Consider the following 18710-nt stretch of genomic DNA (forward strand, 5'->3'; position numbering starts at 1 on the left):
CTGTGTAATAGAAAATCTACTTCATCTTACACTAACTAGCACTCTTACCAGGAAGTCCTCTTTTGAATAGTTTTACCGATCTCTGGTAAAATTACAGTATTTGTCTCCAAATATCTCACACAAGTTCTCAATTGAGAGGACACCTAATTTGCTCTGCTGAGGATTTTAGAAGCAGCCTCAAGAAAAGCAACAAGTTGGAAGTTAAAGAGAAGAAATACAAAGAATTCTTGTTGTCTGGAGACCTTTTTAGACAGTCTATATAAATACTGAAAAAGAATAGAAATGCTTTTTAGAAATCACTTGTTGCTTGCATGTACACTGAGAGCTTATGCACTGGATACAAATTCCTTGTGTGTCCAATCGCTCTTGGCCAATAAAGAATTCTACTCTACTCTACTCTACTCTACTCTACTCTACTCTACTCTACTCTACTCTACTCTACTCTTTCTATTCTATTCCTCAAATAGCTTATTTATGTATGGCTAAGCCACATGAACTTGTCGATCGAATGGTCGGCAGTTCAGCGGTTAGAATCCCTAGTGCTGCATAACAGGGTGAGCTCCCATTACTTGTCCCAGCGTCTGCCAACCTAGCAGTTCGAAAGTACATAAAAATGCAAGTAGAAAAATAGGGACCTCCTTTGGTGGGAAGGTAACAGCGTTTCATGCGCCTTTGGCTTTTAGTCATGCCGGCCACACGACCACAGAGATGCTTCGGACAATGCTAACTCTTCACCTTTGAAACGGAGATGAGCACCGCCCCCTAGAGTCGGAAACAACTAGCACATATGTGCGAGGGGAACCTTTACCTTTAAGTCACATTCATAAAATTATACCGAGTTTTGTTTAGAATTTCATAACTTGCCATATCCCCAAAATACCTATAGAGAAAATCAATTCTTTATTTCATTTAACTACTGGGGGAAAATTACATTGCTCCTTTTTTTTAAAGTTTGAACTGAAACAGAGAAATTACTCAGTCTACAGGGCACCAGAAAAAAAAGAAAGAAGCAGCAAACCAAAAAATAGCAGCCTTCAATTCTTCTACATTTAGGATCTATCTTTAATTTTGCAAGTAATACTCTGTTTTGTTTTATTTATGCTAGCCCAGTTGCCTAGTAATATTTACGACTTCACTGATTAGAAGTAAAAATAGCTAAGACAAATGATTACTTACAACTCTGTTAACTCCAACTTAAAATATTTTTTTTTCTACAAAATTCTTTGCTCTTCATCTCCATTCATATAATAATTGTGGTAAATATGTGATATGTCACAATCATATTAGCCATCTACTATTTCAGCCCTTTTCAGCCTTGCAAGCTCTTAAGGATATGGACTCTAAATTCTTTGAAGAGAACCTCATAACAAGATCTATGCTTCCTGGATACGATGGATACAAAAATAAAGAAATAAAAAGGAATCATTTTTTTCTCAGAGAATTCTAAGTGGATGCAGGAGCAGCTGATCTTAAGAGACCTCTGAGGTTGATCCAAAAGCGACAACTCCTACATTCCTTGGCATCTATTCAGTTCTACAGAATACATATGTTTTTGACATATTTTGCTCTGAAGACTGAAGTTTAAGGGACATCCGGATGGGGAAAATGTGTATTTTTTTAAAAAAAAAAATTCAATTCTAAACAACCCTGAGCGTTTCCATATTCTGAAATGAACCCATTTATAAGAACAGAGGCATTTGCTTGTGTATGTGGGTATAATTCAGCTGCCTATCGAAAAGGTTGTTTCCCTGAAAACGTGTCTTTAAGCCCTACTGCTCCTCCCTTAGCACACTCTCACTCAAGCCCATTCATTCTTCACCTTTCAAACTTCCCCTTTGTAAGTGGTTCTGAATCTATTGAGTTGCAACTCCCTTTTGTATCTGGCCCTTGCGTTTCAAATTGCAATCACAGTATGTGGAGGGAAAAGGCAAGAGTGATTAAAGGCTACAAAAAGTTTCCCAAGAGGAGAGGATCCCAAACAGTTTGCTCTTAGATCCCAAAATCTATCAGATTGAATGATGCTTCAGAACGCGCTAATAAGAGCTATTCAGCAAGTGCTATAACCAAGGCACAGATAACTATTCTTTCAACATTCCTTGAAAAATCTATAGAAAGAGCCTTTCTCACGAGAGCCTTTTAGAACTCATCTGGAGGTCATCTGGCAGGTCCTGGGCCCCACAATCTGGCCTAAACCTAACTACCATAATACAGGTCTCAATCAGGCTTTGTTTGTCTCTGTGGAACAGCCAAGGCTAACATTAAAGGCTTTTGAAGAGAAAGGTCAAAGCACACATGGACTTTAATAACAAGTAAAACTGCTAATTAAAATAAAGCTATTATTTTTTTTAAAAAAAATGGTTTAGAATTTTGCACAAGATAAAGATGCATGCGGAGCTGCAAAATGGTGCATAACCAACAGGATGGCAGTCCAAAAGAAATATGCTTTTGTACATTGTGAAATTTAATTTTCAAATGAAAGAGAACTCTGCATCTGACTTTCCTCAGTTGTGCACGCTGGCTCCCTTCTACTTCTCCATTCTGCAGCAAGTGTCAACAAGTGTCACAAATTATCACTATAAAAATCAGAAAAGATAAGACATAAAATTGGAAAATGTAAGTCGTAAAAAGAAACCATTCAAATGTAATATATTTTCATAACCATAAACTGGGATGCCATAAAAATGATTTAATGCATGTACTTCTGAGCATACCCAGTCAAACGATAGTGACACACACACCTATTATTATGCATTCTATTGGGGCTACAGCTGCAGACTTAAACTGTAATCCAAACCAGATATCCTAAGAACAAGTGTCACTTAGACAAGTCATTGGTGTATTCTTGTTTAATTAAACTCAGGGCCTGAACATATCTCCAGGCTGTGATCCTGAATAGATTTTCATAGGAATAGATCCTTTTCAACCCATGAAGACATACTTTAGAACAGGTTCCCAAACTTCTTCATGAAGTTTTAGATTGTTCATTAACCCCCAAACATTATATTAAATTAATTTAATAAATACTACTTTAACTATTAGTACTACAAATAATAACATAAACCCCTGAGATAGTCCCATCAATCTTTGGTGGGTCAATATTAAACACTTCCGAGAACTCTGCTTTAATAAACCCATATAATTAGCAATATGTCATTTTAGATTCTACCATGATCACTCAGAAAATTAAAAACCCAAATTTTAAAAGCCTCAATACTTCTATAACCTTTTCTAATCATAGAGCTTTTGGATATTTCTAATAATATTGGGACACCTTTCTAGGCATTTCTAAAATGTATTCTTAGAGGTAGCTAAATAGCGATCTACAGTACCTTTATCCAGTAGCATGATTTCATAAATACACATGCCCGTCACAGTAAATCAAGCAGAAGACTTCATTCAAGTCTCTCTTGAATGTAACTGAGGAAGGGGTCACATTCTAAGACTCAATGGAAAATTTACGGTGCCCAACTTCAATAGAAGCCTGTGAAATATGTACCCCATTGAACCAAAAGCAACATCAATCCATTTGTATGGGCAAGCCTATAACTCACTAAATAAATCTGCTATGCTCATGCAGACAAGGGAGCATTCCTCCAAACATCTCTGTATATATTGTTTTGGGGAAAATCAGATAGTGAAGTCCAGTAGAAGTTATACCTCTATCTATGCCTGTGTGGCATAAGAGAGGACCGATTCTTCACACAAAAACGAAAGAGTGTAAACTAAGCTTTCTCTAATACAGGTAGTTCTCAACTTACAACCATTCAATTAGTGACCATTCGAAGTTGCAACAGCACTGAAAAAATTGACTTATGACTATTTTTCATACTTATGACTATTGCAGCATTTCCATGGTCCCATGATCAAAATTTGGAAGCTCATGTTTATGACATTTGCAGTGTCCTGGGTCATGTAATTATGTTTTGCGATCTTTTGAAAAGCAAAGTCAATGGGGAAGCCGAATTCATTTGACAACCGGGTTACTGACAATTACAGTGATTCACTTAACATCTATGGCAAAGAAAGGTCGTAAAATGGAGCAAAACTCGCTTAACAGCCGTCTAGCTCAGCAATAGAAATTTTAGGTTCAATTGTGGTCATAAGTTGAGGACTATCTGTATAATAATGTTAAAAGCATCATGAAGGAAGATTTTCCTCTTAATAAATATAAAGGAAGACATAATAGTCAGATCACCTCACCAAATTTTATGATCACTTCAGGGTACCAACAATTCAGAATTTTTACCACAAATCCTAAAAGGAACAAATCAGGAAAATGTAGGAAAAGAAAAAGGAGATCAACCTCTGAGAGCTTGCCGTACAGAGAAATTTACCAGTGCTGAAAATACAAAATTGGAAATTTTCGTGGGATTGTTTGGATAAGGGCTGGGGAAAGAAGGAGAGCCGAAACTTTTATGCTAGCCTTTGATCTGCTGAGCTACATACTAATTTGACCTTTGGAGATCACACCTCAATTTAATTGCATTCATTTACAGACTCTGAAGAGGATTTACGGATATGATGGCATAATGTCAAATTTATTGTTTATTTATTTATTTATTGGTTCGATTTATATGCCACCCTTCTCCGGAGACTCAAGGGTGGCTTATAATGTGTTAAGCAATAGTCTTCATACTTTTGTATATACCTGCTTAGTAGCACTTTCGGGGGCCCCTAAGCGGTGTTCTTTTTATACAAAGTCAGCTTATTGCCCCCACAATCCAGGTCCTCATTTTACCTACCTCAGAAGGGTGAGATTTGAACTTGCAGTAATTGCAGGCAGCTGGCAGCTAAGTGCTACTTAACAGCACTTTTAGTCCGCTGCACCACCAAGGCTCCTTATGAGAAGCCTCCATCTCCCCCCCCCCCCCAATCTACATCAGTTGCAAAGTAAGCCCATTCTTTTATTGCTAGAGTCAGAGATGGGAGTCTATTTTTTTTTAAATTTGCAATCCTGAGTTATTAGGATTATTATAAACTTGTTTAAAAGATGTCTAAAATGTCAAACCATTCTGAGGAATATGGTCGTGGACATATTGGGGACATAATATAGTTTCTCAATCTTGGCCACTTTAAAGCTATGTGGACTTCAATTCCCAGAATCCTCATGCTGGCTGGAGAATTCTGGGAGTTGAAGTCCACAGAGCTTAAAGCAGCCAAAGTGGAGAAACACTGTATAAGTTGAATAAGCCACACTATTGGCCAGAACACCCCAGGGCTGTCTTAACGCATGGGCCTGATGGGCATTTGCCCGTGGGCCCCACGAACATAGGTGCCCCATGCTAATCTGTGTATGTTAACCCTTCAATGCACCTTGTATCATATAAATACAGCAACATATTTATTACATTTTACTGCATTTTTTATTAATACTAACATGCATTAATAAAAATCAACACTGATTTTTAAAAATAAATGTTTAATTTTATTGACCATTTACATTTTTATTCCTGTGAGAAGTTGTTGTAACGGCCCCAGTACACTGCTTTACCCAGGGCCCATAATACTGTTAAGACGGCCCTGGAACAAACGGAGTCATAAAACATGATTTATAAACCATAAATGGCCAAGCTGATATATTGAACAACGCCAAACCACAATAGCCAGATTTGATCTGTGTACCAAGCTACTGGCGTGTCATGCCAAGGGGAATTCTGGGAGTTGAAGTCCACAGATCTTCAAGTTACCAAGATAAAGAAACACTGCTCTAACTAATAAGAAAGACGCAGTTACAGTACAGTAGTATAATTTGCAGCGGCAAGAAAAAGAAGAGAGATCATTTTGCCAGAGTGTCATCATCTATGTGTTTACAAACTGATTTTTTTTTCAAAAAATCCAACCTAATAGTAAGAAGAAAATTTCTGACAATGATAATGGAATAGCTTGCCTCTTGGAGTTGTGGGTGCTCCATTCATTGGAGGTTTTCAAAAATAGAGTGGACCACCATTTGACCAAGATGGTATATCTTCTGCCTTGAGCAGGGACTTGGACTAAAAGACCACTGAGATACCTTCCAGCCCCCTTTGATTCTATGGTCTATGTTCACGTAAATATAATAAAGTGCAAGCTATGTCATTTAGCACAAATGAGTTACAAAATAATGTAAATACCTTTAATTAATGAACTAAAGCATTCCCCGTGTTTTTAAATGCAAAATAGTTCTAAAGTTTCATGTTAAAGTAAGCCACTTTGTACTATGTGTATGTAAATGAATTGATGCTTATCATAAAATTTTAGAACCTTGTATTGATTCTCTCTGAATAAGATTTCTAGGCACAAAATTAATGCATAAATATACAGCTACAAATCCAGAAGGAAACAATAAATAACACATAACTATGCCAACGTGAAAGTAAAGCTAAAATCAAAGACACCCCCAAAGAAGACTCACCCTATTCCCCACGCAAGAGGCCTCTTTTTCAAATGCCCAAATTGATTTCATGCAAGACCTTAAGCTATAGATTGATTTGCTGCTCTGTGTGAACTCTGCCATCATGATTTATAAACCATGGTTTATGTCAGTGACTTGTGTGTGAACCCAAGCAATTACAGTTTATTCCATAAGCTATTGTTAAGTAAACCACAGCTTTGTGTAATGCATGAACCCATCCACGGAAAGTTTATAAGGGATTTCAGGTGACGTCATACTTCTGGTCCAAACTGAATAAAAAGGCTTCCAACTCTGATTAACACAGTTTACTAGCTAGCATGCACAATCCTAGTGAAACTTTCACAGGAATAAACAAAGACCACTGCCACAATACTGAAGACACACAGTAGGAGACTACTGTCCTTAACAAACTGGGCATCCAAGCATGAGTTGATGTAAACATGATGTAATAAAATCAAAGGAGCTTGTCTTCATAAATATATCCTGCATACATTATAGGTATCTTACTTGTCAGACAACACCCACGGTTTAGCACCACTGGCAATGAATTACCAGTCCTAAAATTACAACCAAAATAAAGTTGGCACACATGAAAAAGCCTCTGTCCTCTTGTAGTACAGCATTAACTCTGAGCAATTAACCTTCTTAAATAGTAAACATGTACTGTGAGGGAGAATATTGCTGGCTTCTAGATTAAAGTTTAAAACAAAACCTTAGCAGATTACAAGAATCAGCCCTAGGAAGTAATCACTATTGTGGTTAACACAATCAAAAGATCAACCACTTGCTGATCCCTGATGGCAGAGTATAAGAGGCATACTCCATTCTGACTTTTATATATGTGGAAAGTCTGCTGCATAGAACTCTTTGAGATAAGGGTTAGTTAATACGGAGATAGGCAATATTACACTCTAGGGGCTGGCAGTTCAATTATAATCCCATTAATCTTAGTTTAAAAATCACTCTAACATACCACATTTGCAGTAGATATGAACTCATTAATTCATTAACTCTCATGCAAAGAGAATGAGGTTTACATGGCCAAGTAATTTATATAACATCAATAAAAGTAGACATCAAAGAAGGAAGTGTAGAATTTTATTCAAGAATGTGAGCTGCAAGCTATAGCTTTGGTACTGTAATCGCTATCTTTTTTTTCCTCATGAAATAAAAGCCTTTAAATCATTTTTTAAAGTCTGGTTAGGTATCAAACTCTCCATGACAAATAAGAACATCTCTTTATCTCAAAGTGATTTTGTCCTAATTCTGCTTCTCGGGTTGCCCGTAGGTTTCAATCTAGGCACAGATATATCCTATTCTGTTAAGGCAATTTGACATTTCTCAGGTTACAGTGTATGTTAAAGAGCTCTAACATCTTTATGTAGAATACCAGATCCATGTGTAGTATATTTAAGTTGACTAACTCCGCTAAAAAAAGTTATTACAAGCAGCAATGAAAAATTCATTTTCCAGGGATAAGTTTAATGTTTAATAAATCAAAATTTTGATCTTTGATAGCTACTTATGAAGTTCTATCCTTACAAACATTTATAAGCAATTTTCTGCCTAAAAAGAGGATGAAGACTGCAGTCCTAAGCATACTTACCTCCAAGTAAATGTATCTACAGCCAAAAAGGAAATACTTGTACATGAGAGGTATGATGAGAATCTGAATGCACCAGCTTAGATAAAAACCACATGCCCATAGTTTAACACCTGAAATATAAGTTATATGAATCCCCAATCTGAGGACAACATGAATTAAGTACTGCAATTACTAAATTGAGACGTCAAACTATTTAACAGATAACAAGGATCAGTGTGCAGCAACCAAAGGAAAGACATTTGGCCTACATCTGCAAACCATTTAATTTTTTTTTACCCAAAAAAAAAAAACAACCCAGTCTTCTTCACTTTGGACTGCAACTATTAATTCCTTAGGAAGTATAAATTAGTGGCTTAGACAAGTAGAATATTCTTCGTCTTGTAGAAGCAAACAGCAACCATTTATCCAATTGCCTTTAAATTTCACCACTGAATTAAAAAAGAAAGAAGTGATCTTATCCCTCCAGAAGAAAAAAGTTGAATAACTAAAGATTGGCAGAAGAACCTATGTCAGGTTTTTAAAAAATCTGTATCTGAAATTGAATGCTGTATCCATACAACATACAAATAACAATCTTACGATAATCAGCAGATGACTCTCTATAAACCCTTACATTTGACTATGGTGAGCTTCCTAAATTTGTGCAGTAATTTTAAAGGAGCTCTATCATATACAACATGGGGTTTCCTGGGGCCTAATCTTGGGTTTTAACCAGGGCTATTATAAGTGAAATTTAAGAGGACATCGATATTTTAAAACATGGAGTTTTCCAACCTGTTGATCTTGTTTGACTTTAAAATAATTCTAATAAAAGAATCCTGCCTGACTACCTTCAATGCTTATTTCAATCATTAATCAGAATATGATTTTTTTTCCCGACAAATGACCTTCCCGAGGCAGTCAGGTTTCACAGGATTATAGAACCCTTCAGAACAAATACATGTTCAACAAAGCAAATTAAAGCACCTATGTCCTGTACTGTATATACCTCCTGCTAAGAGAAACTCGATTGAGAACTTCAGGAAGGACAGAAGGAAAATATTGTGAGTTTGCAGATGGGGGTTTCATGAGGTAGGAACTCGGCAACAAACAGGCACCCAAAGAGTTTGAAGAATGAGGGTGTGAGGTGTCCCCTTTAAAACATCTCATTCTAAAGAGAGTCTATAACTAGAAAGGGAATGGGCAGCTTCTATTCCCTCTGGGCTCTCTCTCTTTGAGGATGTGAGAACTCTCTACCCCCAAAGGGATGTCAGAGTTAGTTGCTCAGCAACTAGCTACAACTAGATATGTCAATGAAGGGGAAAGGCACTGTTACATTAATCACCCTCTGCAAAGAAGGAAGGATTAGAAACTGCCCTTCATGAAGGGGATGGAGACCTCGATGTGCAAAACACACTGACACATTAAGGCAGAATTTCAAAAGAATCTGGCCTGCCTATCCCAAAAACAATCTACAGCCTTTGCAAATAGGACACTTACAGATGAACTATCCAGGTGGGCAGTTCCAGAGGAACTCTTTCCAGTCCCTGGTTGCTGCAGTCCAAAAGATCACCGGTGCACGTACAGTTGAAGCCACACTCCACGCAAGAGCCCATCCCCACGAACATTTGGAAAACCAAAAGCAGAGTCCAAAAGGCATCTCTGAGGGGTGAAGACCTCAGCTCTCCCCATCCTGGCAGCGCCATTTTGTATCCTTGTGGAAAAGCGGTGACCAAGAGCATGCACAGAGTGGAAGCACCGAGTCAAAGCTTTGAAGGGGGGGAGGGAGGGTTGAACGAAAGAAAAGTCCCACTCGTGTTGTTGTTTTTCTCCCCCTTCTTTCTCCCTAGACCTGAGCTTATTTGCTCCGAGGTCACAGCAGGCCTCCAAAGAAGAAGCACTTGGTTAAACCATGGCACTTCAGTCCAAGCACCGGGCAAACTTCTTTCCGTTTTCTCGGGGTCCGCAAAAAGGGCGCAGCGCCGGCTCTTCCACGCAGCAGGATTTTAAGAGTCTCCAACGCCGAGAGGGGAGGAGGAGGAGGAAGAAGCAAGCTCTTGGCCCCGGGCACGAAGCTCTAAAGATCCCCTCCGGGATCACTACTCGCGGGCTAAGCGAGGGACTGGATCCTGTGCTGGCAAAAAGAGAGCCCGCATCTTTTCGGCTTGCAGGCTGCCGCGCCTGGGCCGAGCCCGGGAAAAGCTCCACGCACCCAAAAAGTTCCTCCTCTTTCTTCCTCGCTGCTTCTCTCGCCTCCTCCGCTGCAAGATGAGACCCGAGCCCGAAAGCTCAGCTTGAGCCAAGACTTTGCAGAGGGGGACAGCAACGCCGATGCCTGGAACCTTTTTCTCCTCCGAGGCTCCGACACCTTTTTCCCAAGCACGGGCGAAGCGGTGCTCTCTCTATCTCCGCCTCCGCAACTTTCCCCTCTTGGCTTTCCTTGCTTGGCTCTCCTCCTCCTCCCGCCTCCTCGGGACTGATACGCGCCCCGCTCGGGAGCAGCCGAGCCGAGCAAGCGAGCGATCCTCTCGGGGCGCCGGTGCAAGCGGCCAGTCCGGTCACCTTCGCCTCCCCACCTCCCACCTTCCCCGTCCGCAAAGTCACTTTTCAGTCCCCCCGAGCGTCGCTTGCCCAACTCAAACCCACGTTGGACACATTGCAACATGTTCCGTCCTCTTCCCGCTCTCTTATTGGCTCCTGGGCATTCCGCGGCGTGCCCGCGCGCTTCCCGATTGGACGGCAGGCCCTTTTCCCCCGTTCGGATAGACAACGTTCCATTGAGGTTGGCAGGCCGTCAATCAGAGGCGAGAGGTCCCGCCTCCCTTTCCCACCCAAGGTGTGAAAGCGGGGAGACTCCCGGTTCGATCCGAGCGTCTTAAAGGGGAAGCGCGTATCAGCGGTGAAATCCAAACGCATCTTCCTTACTCACCAGCTTGACTCGGTCTCTTGAGATCCCGGCCTTTGAGTCATAAGGAGGCCTGAGCCATAGAAAGTCCTTCGAGCTCCCGATTGGATTATTGGCATTTTAAATGGAAATTTAATTTAGGAGCAGAAATTTCCAATCGGAGAAAAACGAATATATAACGCGCGGGTTGTGTCTGGATGTTTTACTATGGACAGGGGACGGGGGGGGAGGTGGGTAGAATTAATCCCACGAAGCGAATAAGAAAGGATTCCCACGACAGCAGACTCAATGATTGTTTGGGTCCCACACAATTAGTTCCCGTTTCTTATTTCTTAGGGTTAAACGAATCTTGGCTACAAAAATCCGGCCGATCGCTAGAGAGCAGCAGAGCGACACAGACAACTAATACTAAGTTTAATACTAAATTCACCCTAAAGCTGTCAGAAACCGGTCTGCAGATTTCTCGCAGTTCTGCTCAACACTTGTTTGATTCTGATAACTCTGCACTGTTGTTCCCTTCCTCCTCTCTGTAAAAAGCATGCTGGAAACAGGGTAAACCAACTTCTGAGTTTTTCTGGGTCATTAGGAAATATTTGTGAAATTGGATCCTGCCCTTAAAAAAGTCCATTGCATTTTAATATCGGTTTTCTTCAGTATTTTTTTTAATTGAAAAGTAATTGTTTTGCACAGCTAAAATGTCCCAAGAATGTTTGTATTTCAGGCTTCCTATTATGGAAGAGAGAAAGGGTTCAACACCCGAACATACATTGGAGTGTTTCTATTGTCTTTACCATAATTCCTCTCCCATTGGTACAATTTCATGAGTGACCAAATAATCATGTTAATTCTGAAGTACCACCACCTCCTCCTCATCCCTTCTCCCTTCTTTTCCCCATGGAATGCCTTTCTTTGCAGGATTAGGCTATGAATATTCATCTGGCATGAACCAAACAGTGGAGATCTGGCAATAGTCAACTCCAAAGCTACTCCAACCCAAATTAGATGGACAGAGAGGAAGGCAAAGACATGCAGGATCAGGAACACAAATTCTTTTTAGCATCTACCTAAAGGTTGACTCAGCCTTCCATCCTTCCGAGGTAGGTAAAATGAGGACCCGGATTGTGGGGGCAATAAGCTGACTTTGTATAAAAAAGAACACCGCTTAGGGGGGCCCGAAAGCCCTACTAAGCAGGTATATACAAAGTATGAAGGCTGTTGCTTAACACATTGTAAGCCGCCCTGAGTCTCTGGAGAAGGGCAGCATATAAATCGAACCAATAAATAAATAAATAAATAAATAAAGCCATTGGGGAAAGTCATCCATCAGCATGGAGTATGGTATCATCAGTACTCTGATGCTAGTTGTACATCTCTGTCCCCAGCCATCAAAGTGAAGCTGTCAGGATTCTACTACATTGTCTGGAGGTGTTAGTAAGGACAGTAGATGGGGAAAAACTGCCCCCACACAATCAGCGGCACAAGTCATCACCAGAAGCCAAGCCAGGCGACCACCCAACCCAAACCGGGATAAGGTGACAGCAAAATTAAATGTGGCGCTACCAGCTGACCCCTGGCTCATAGACAATAAAGATGTCTTGACCATGAGGGAGGGACTAGCATGGAAGGGATCCAAATTGTATTTCCCTGCAAACCTGAGACTCGAAGTACTCCGGTGCAGCCACGACGCCACATCATTTCTAAGACTTAAGTGGCTGTGGGTTTGAGCCTCATGGATCTTAGAACTGGAGAGCTTCATTCTTGGGTCTGGGTGGGATTGCACATCTTACACTCAGATTCTGTGCACAGTCTGAGTCCTCCTAGACCAGTGGTGGTGAACCTATGGGCACCTAGACCTAGACTCATAGCTCCTGCTTGAGCAGTAGGTGGCAGCTGTGGCTAGGGAGATCTTCACATCTTGTATGTCATTCCTGAATTGAGGACTCTCCTTGTGGTCATTCATGCCTTAAGGTAAAGGTAGAGTTTCCCCCGCACATGTGTGCTAGTCGTTTCCGGCTCTAGGGGGCGGTGCTCATCTCCATTTCAAAGCCGAAGAGCCAGCACTGTCCGAAGACGTCTCTGTGGTCATGTGGCTGGCATGACTAAATGCCAAAGGCACATGGAGCGCTGTTACCTTCCCACCAAAGTGGTCCCTATTTTTCTACTTGCATTTTTTCCGTGCTTTCGAACTGCTAGGTTGGCAGAAGCTGGGACAAGTAATGGGATCTCATTCTGTTACGGGCGCTAGGGATTCGAACCACTGAACTGCTGACCTTCTGATCGACAAGCTCAGTGTCTTAGCCACTGAGCACCACGTCCCTATTCATGCCTTAGTCACCTCCTAATTGGACTATTGCAGCCTTCATGGGCCTGCCTTGAAGATCATTTAGAAACTTCAATTGTTCCAGAATGTGTTGCAAGCAGTTATGGTATGTGCACATAACACTTCTAACTCCACAAGCTACATTAGCTCTCACTAGGTTTTTAGGTACAATTCAAAATGCTGGTTATTATCCATAAAGTTCTACCTGGCATAAAACCAGCTTTTGTCTGCAGGACTCCCTGATCCCAAGATATCTGTTTGTTCCACATGTTCTGGCAAGAGGGCACAACTCACTAAGTATGTCATTTTATGAGATCCTGGAGACAAAAATAAAAAAGACAAAAAAAATATCTACAGACCCTTCACATTCTGGACATAAACTGTTTCAACTCCTACCCTCAAAACGGTGCTATAGACCACTGCACACCAGAACAACTAGACACAAGAACAGTTTTTTCCCAAACGTCATCACTCTGCTAAACAAATAATTCCCTCAACACTGTTAAACTATTAAGTCTGCACTACTATTAATCTTCTCATCGTTCCCACCACCCATCTCCTTCCACTTATGACTGTATGACTAACTTTGTTGCTTGTATCCTTACAATTTATATTGATATTGTTTCCCGATTGCTTATTTTTACCCTATGACTATCATTAAGTCTTGTACCTTTTGATTCTTGATGAACGTATCTTTTCTTTTATGTACACTGAGAGCATATGCACCAAGACAAATTCCTTGTATGTCCAATCACACTTGGCCAATAAAGAATTCTATTCTATTCTATTCTATTCTATTTTATTCTATTCTATTCTAGTCTAGTCTAGTCTAGTCTAGTCTAGTCTAGTCTAGTCTAGTCTAGTCTAGTCTAGTCTAGTCTAGTCTAGTCTAGTCTATTGCAGCTCCTGCTGTTTGGAACTATCTTTTCCCCGGCTTGTGATTAGCCCATAACCAGAGGTGAGCATCACATGATGTAACAACTGGTTTGCTTGAACTGGTCCGAACCGGCAGCAGCCCATCTGTTGTGGCCCGCCAGCAGAGCTGGCAGCAGATTTGAATCATGAGGAGGTTGGGGAGGAACATGGGCCAGTCCTGGAGTCTGGGGAAGGCTCTGATGAGGGCTCTGTGTCGGAGGCAGAGAGGGGGCCAGGGCCAGATGCCAGTTATCAACTGCCAGAGTCAGACATCAGTGAGGCAGACAAACAGCTGGAGCCTGTTCCCAGTGTGCACATGCACAGAGTTGCCAGATGAAGGGAACAGCTGAAGAACAAGGGTTGAACAAGTCACAGGAGTAAGGCCACAGGTGGACGATGAATGGCCCCTCCCAGAGGGAATAAAAGAGCAAAAGGGGAATGGAGTTTGCAGGAGGCAATTAGTTCGCCTAATTGGTTTGTGACTCTCTGAGACTCTTTGCCAAGTTTTGAAGATATCTGTCTGGCAGCTCTCTAAGGTCTGTGACTGTAAATTCTCCCTTGAAAGACTTTGCTGAAGGTGAATGAATGAGAGGAATTCACTGTTTGTTTAATAAAAGGGGTTTTGTTGGGACCAGGATTCTGCTTTGTGCTTTTTGGGGAAGCCTAGGTCAGCACATCACCTCTGCCCATAATCCTAAATGCCTTTAAGAAGTAGTTAAGACTTAGTTCTTCTCCCAGGCTTTGGAGTCAGGTGGAGATAAGTCCCCAAAGAGTAAAAACTATGGAAGTCTTCAGTTCTGTCCACATTGTTTGTATCAATTATAGTATTATTTATGTATTTATTTGTTTATTTGTTTGTTTTTTGTTTTTTTTTTTTTTTTAATTTGATTTATATGCCGCCCTTCTCCAGAGACTCAGGGCGGCTTACAGTGCGTTAAGCAATAGCCTTCATACTTTTGTATATTTATACAAAGTCAGCTTATTGCCCCCACAAACTGGGTCCTCATTTAACCTACCTTAGAAAGGATGGAAGGCTGAGTCAACCTTGAGCCTTGGAGAGATTCGAACCAGCAGTAAATTGCAGGCAGCTGTGTTAATAACAGGGTGCTTTAAACCACTGTAGTACCAAGGCTCTTTTATTGTTTGATTGTTTGATTATTGCTTACTTGCTTGCTTGCTTGTTTGTTTGAATATTCCCTACAGTAGGGATGGCCAACTATGGCCTTTTTACAACCTGGAGACTTCAAATCCAGAATTCCTGAACCAGCATGGTTAAGGTTGAAGTCCACCGGTCGTAAATTGACTACCTGGCCTAGAGTTGGAATTAAGCAGTCATATAAATATAAATGTAGAAATAAATAAAATCATATGATTGAAGCTTGGTGTTTTTTCCAAAGCTTGGCATGGCTTTGAAATTCAGGACAGTGGCTGAATTTTGACCACCACCTTGTAAATACTCCTGAAAGAGAAGATGATTGCTGGGAATGCAGATCAACATCTGGACAGGACCAGTGTACTCAACCCTTCACTCAATGTATTTTTAGGAGGTTTGTTGAAGAGGGCTACAGTGACTGGCGTTACAATCATCTGTAAGTTTCATGGCTGAGTAGGAAACTGGAAATCCCATCACATACCCATGCAATAAAATCCAAGTTTAACTTTGATTTTATAACTTAAGCAAAAGGAAACCAGCTGGATTCCAATGTCAAGAGTCAAGTTTGACTCAAGGAAGAATACCTCTTCAACACTGTCTCTAAGTATTCTGAAAAAAACAAACTCAATAGCCAACTCAAACACTAGACTGAAAAGTAAGGCTAGTGTACATAATTTGTAACAACCTAGCCCTGTCTAAATTTAATTTCAGTGATGATCTCACAAGGTGGCCTTCAGTAAAGCCTCTTTCTTAACACCTTTAATTATTGCCAGGATTCATGAATCCTGTGAAAGTCTATTTAACCAAGTTTCCTGAGTAAACTGAATTTGGCTGGGTTCTTAACTCCTGGAGAAAATCTATGCATGTAGTTGCTAAGAGTTATGACCAAGCTGATGGCACATACTTTTTTTTTTAATTACACTTAACATCAAAACATAGCTCATAGTTTACAAGCAAAATTATGTCTTGAATCATGCCGGGTGGTAAGAAATAAGATGGACTTTGCACATGGTAAGTCAAGGTTTGTTAAATAAGCAGCAACTGGCCAGTTCCAAACATGAAAAGAAAAAATAAAACCATGGTTTATAAACCACGGTACAGGTAATCCTCAACTTACAACTGTTTGTTTAGTGTCCTTTCAAAGTTTCAACAGGACTGAAAAAAGTGACTTATGACCATTTTTCATAGTTACAACTTATAACATCCTCATGGTCATGTAATCATTTATGATAGTTGCAGTGTCCCAAGATCATGTGATCAACATTTTGCAACCTTCTGACAGGCAAAGTCTATGGGAAGCCAGAATCACTCAACAATTGTGTAACTAACTAGTGCAGTGATTCATTTAACAACTGTGGCAAGAAAGGTGATAAAATGGGGCAAAACTCATTTAACAAATGTCTCGCCTAGCAACAGAAATTTTGGACTCAATTGTGGTCGTAAGTTGAGAATTACCTGTCTGTATCTAATTTCTCATAAAGCCCAAATACAATCTCATTGTGTCTCAGTACATTGTGTGAGCCCAGTCATTGTGACTTATTGAACAACTATGGCTTAATAATAGGTATAAATCCCTATTTAGGGATGGCATAATGTGTAAAGCCAGCCACTGAGACACACAAAGCATTAAGGATCATAAAATTCTATATAATAACGATGCTATAGAGCACTGCACACCAGAACAACTAGACACAAGAACAGTTTTTCCCGAATGCCATCACTCTGCTGAACAAATAATTCCCTCAACACTGTCAAACTAGTTACTAAGTCTGCATTACTATTAAACATCTCATCGTTCCTATCACCCATCTCCTCCCACTTATGACTGTATGACTGTAACCTTGTTGCTGGTATCCTTAAGATTTATATTGACTGTTTCCCTATGACATCGTTAAGTGTTGTACCTTAAGATTCTTGACGAATGTATCTTTTCTTTTATGTACTCCGAGAGCGTATGCACCAAGACAAATTCCTTGTGTGTCCAATCACACTTGGCCAATAAAGAATTCTATTCTGTTCTGTTCTGTTCTGTTCTGTTCTGTTCTGTTCTGTTCTGTTATGTTGTTCTGTTCTGTTCTGTTCTGTTCTGTTCTGTTCTGTTCTGTTCTAATAAAAATAAAAACTGGATATAAACCTCAAGGAGATCTTTGAGAAAAAATGCATGCTACATGTTCAAATTCTGAAATTGTCAGGTAGTAGCTAAGATTTTTGCTCTAAAAGAAAGAAGCCAGCCTTGATCTAAAGGAAACACTTGCCTTGTTAGTGTCAATCTAAACTTCTTAATTGGAGGCATTGGGCTGAATAGATATCAATGTTTGCAAGGAGAGAATCGTGTTATTCTGGATTTTCTTTTCCCCCCTTTTTTTTTTTTTTGGCACACAACCCAACATGCAACTACTGAAGTCAATAGAAAAATGAGTTGTATTCAGTGATTAACTTAAGTAATAATAAAAAAAGAGAAGAAAACATTCCTTGTGTTCTCCAATATATGTTGGGCTCTGTGCCGGAAAATATTCGGGCTCCGGATGCAAACAATAGGCATCAGATCAGCCTTAAGCACCATCTGGAGGGAAGAAAGCTTTCCTTTCTTTCCCACTACACTACACAGAGGCTGCAACCTTTTTCCTACTGAAAGTCCCCATGAAATTATAATTGCATTATTCAATATACTCATGTCTCAAATTAGGCTGCATGCCGTCCTGCATTTCGGGTGGCCCTAATCCCACAATATCATATTCCTCATCCTTATCTGGCAGCAGAGGTGAGCTGTATTCTTGCCATGTTTTAAAGTGTGTGTATTATATGTTTATTTGATAGCTGTTGCACCTGGAACAGCTTTTATTCGTTATTTTATTCATGTATTAGATCGTTATTTTATCGGTAGCTCAATGTGGTGAACATACCTAATACTTCTTCCTCCTTCTATTTTTCTCACAGCGATAACCCTATGAGGTGAGTTGGGCTGAGAATGATTGGCCCAAGGTCACTCAGCCGGCTTTCATGCCTAAGGCAGGACTAGAACTCACAGCCTCCTGGTTTCTATCTAGGCCAGCCTCTTAACCACTACACCAAACCAGCTCTAAAGCCAGGATCCAGAGCAGGCCATTTTTCCCATCATAGGACCTCTACTGCTGGCCAGTCCTGGAGTTCAACAAATATGGCTTCTCCTGAAAATAAGATGAATGGTGCAAACCACTTGTAGAAAAGAAATAGCAATATATTGACAAAAATTGTCTTCATGCAGTGCATCGAACCCTGCTATCAGTGGTGGGTTCCTCCCAGTTCCACCCGGTTCCACCGAGCTGGTAGCGGTGACAATATGACATCACCGAACCGGTTCTGCACCCCACCTCCCCGCCCCTCTTCCCACGTTATTCTTACCTTTTATTTGGCCCCGCCCCCGATCTATTCACTGCCTCCCGAGTCCCAGCTGATTGGCTA

General features: G+C 40.5%; 1 protein-coding gene across 1 annotated transcript in view; it reads right to left on the reverse strand.

Moving 5' to 3' along the window:
- The window catches only part of LRIG1 (leucine rich repeats and immunoglobulin like domains 1), a 148019-nt gene extending 137946 nt beyond the window's left edge, over positions 1–10073 (reverse strand). Inside the window, exon 1 of the mRNA XM_070936852.1 lies at positions 9477–10073. Within this exon, the coding sequence (XP_070792953.1) occupies positions 9477–9718 (242 nt within the window). The 5' untranslated portion in view covers positions 9719–10073. The remainder of the gene's footprint in view (positions 1–9476) is intronic.
- Between the last annotated feature and the right edge of the window lie 8637 nt (positions 10074–18710).

This window comes from Pituophis catenifer, unplaced genomic scaffold, assembly GCF_029215685.1.
Source record: "Pituophis catenifer annectens isolate HBS135680 unplaced genomic scaffold, rPitCat1.0.hap2 SCAF_2, whole genome shotgun sequence".
NCBI classification, from domain to species: Eukaryota; Metazoa; Chordata; class Lepidosauria; order Squamata; family Colubridae; genus Pituophis; species Pituophis catenifer.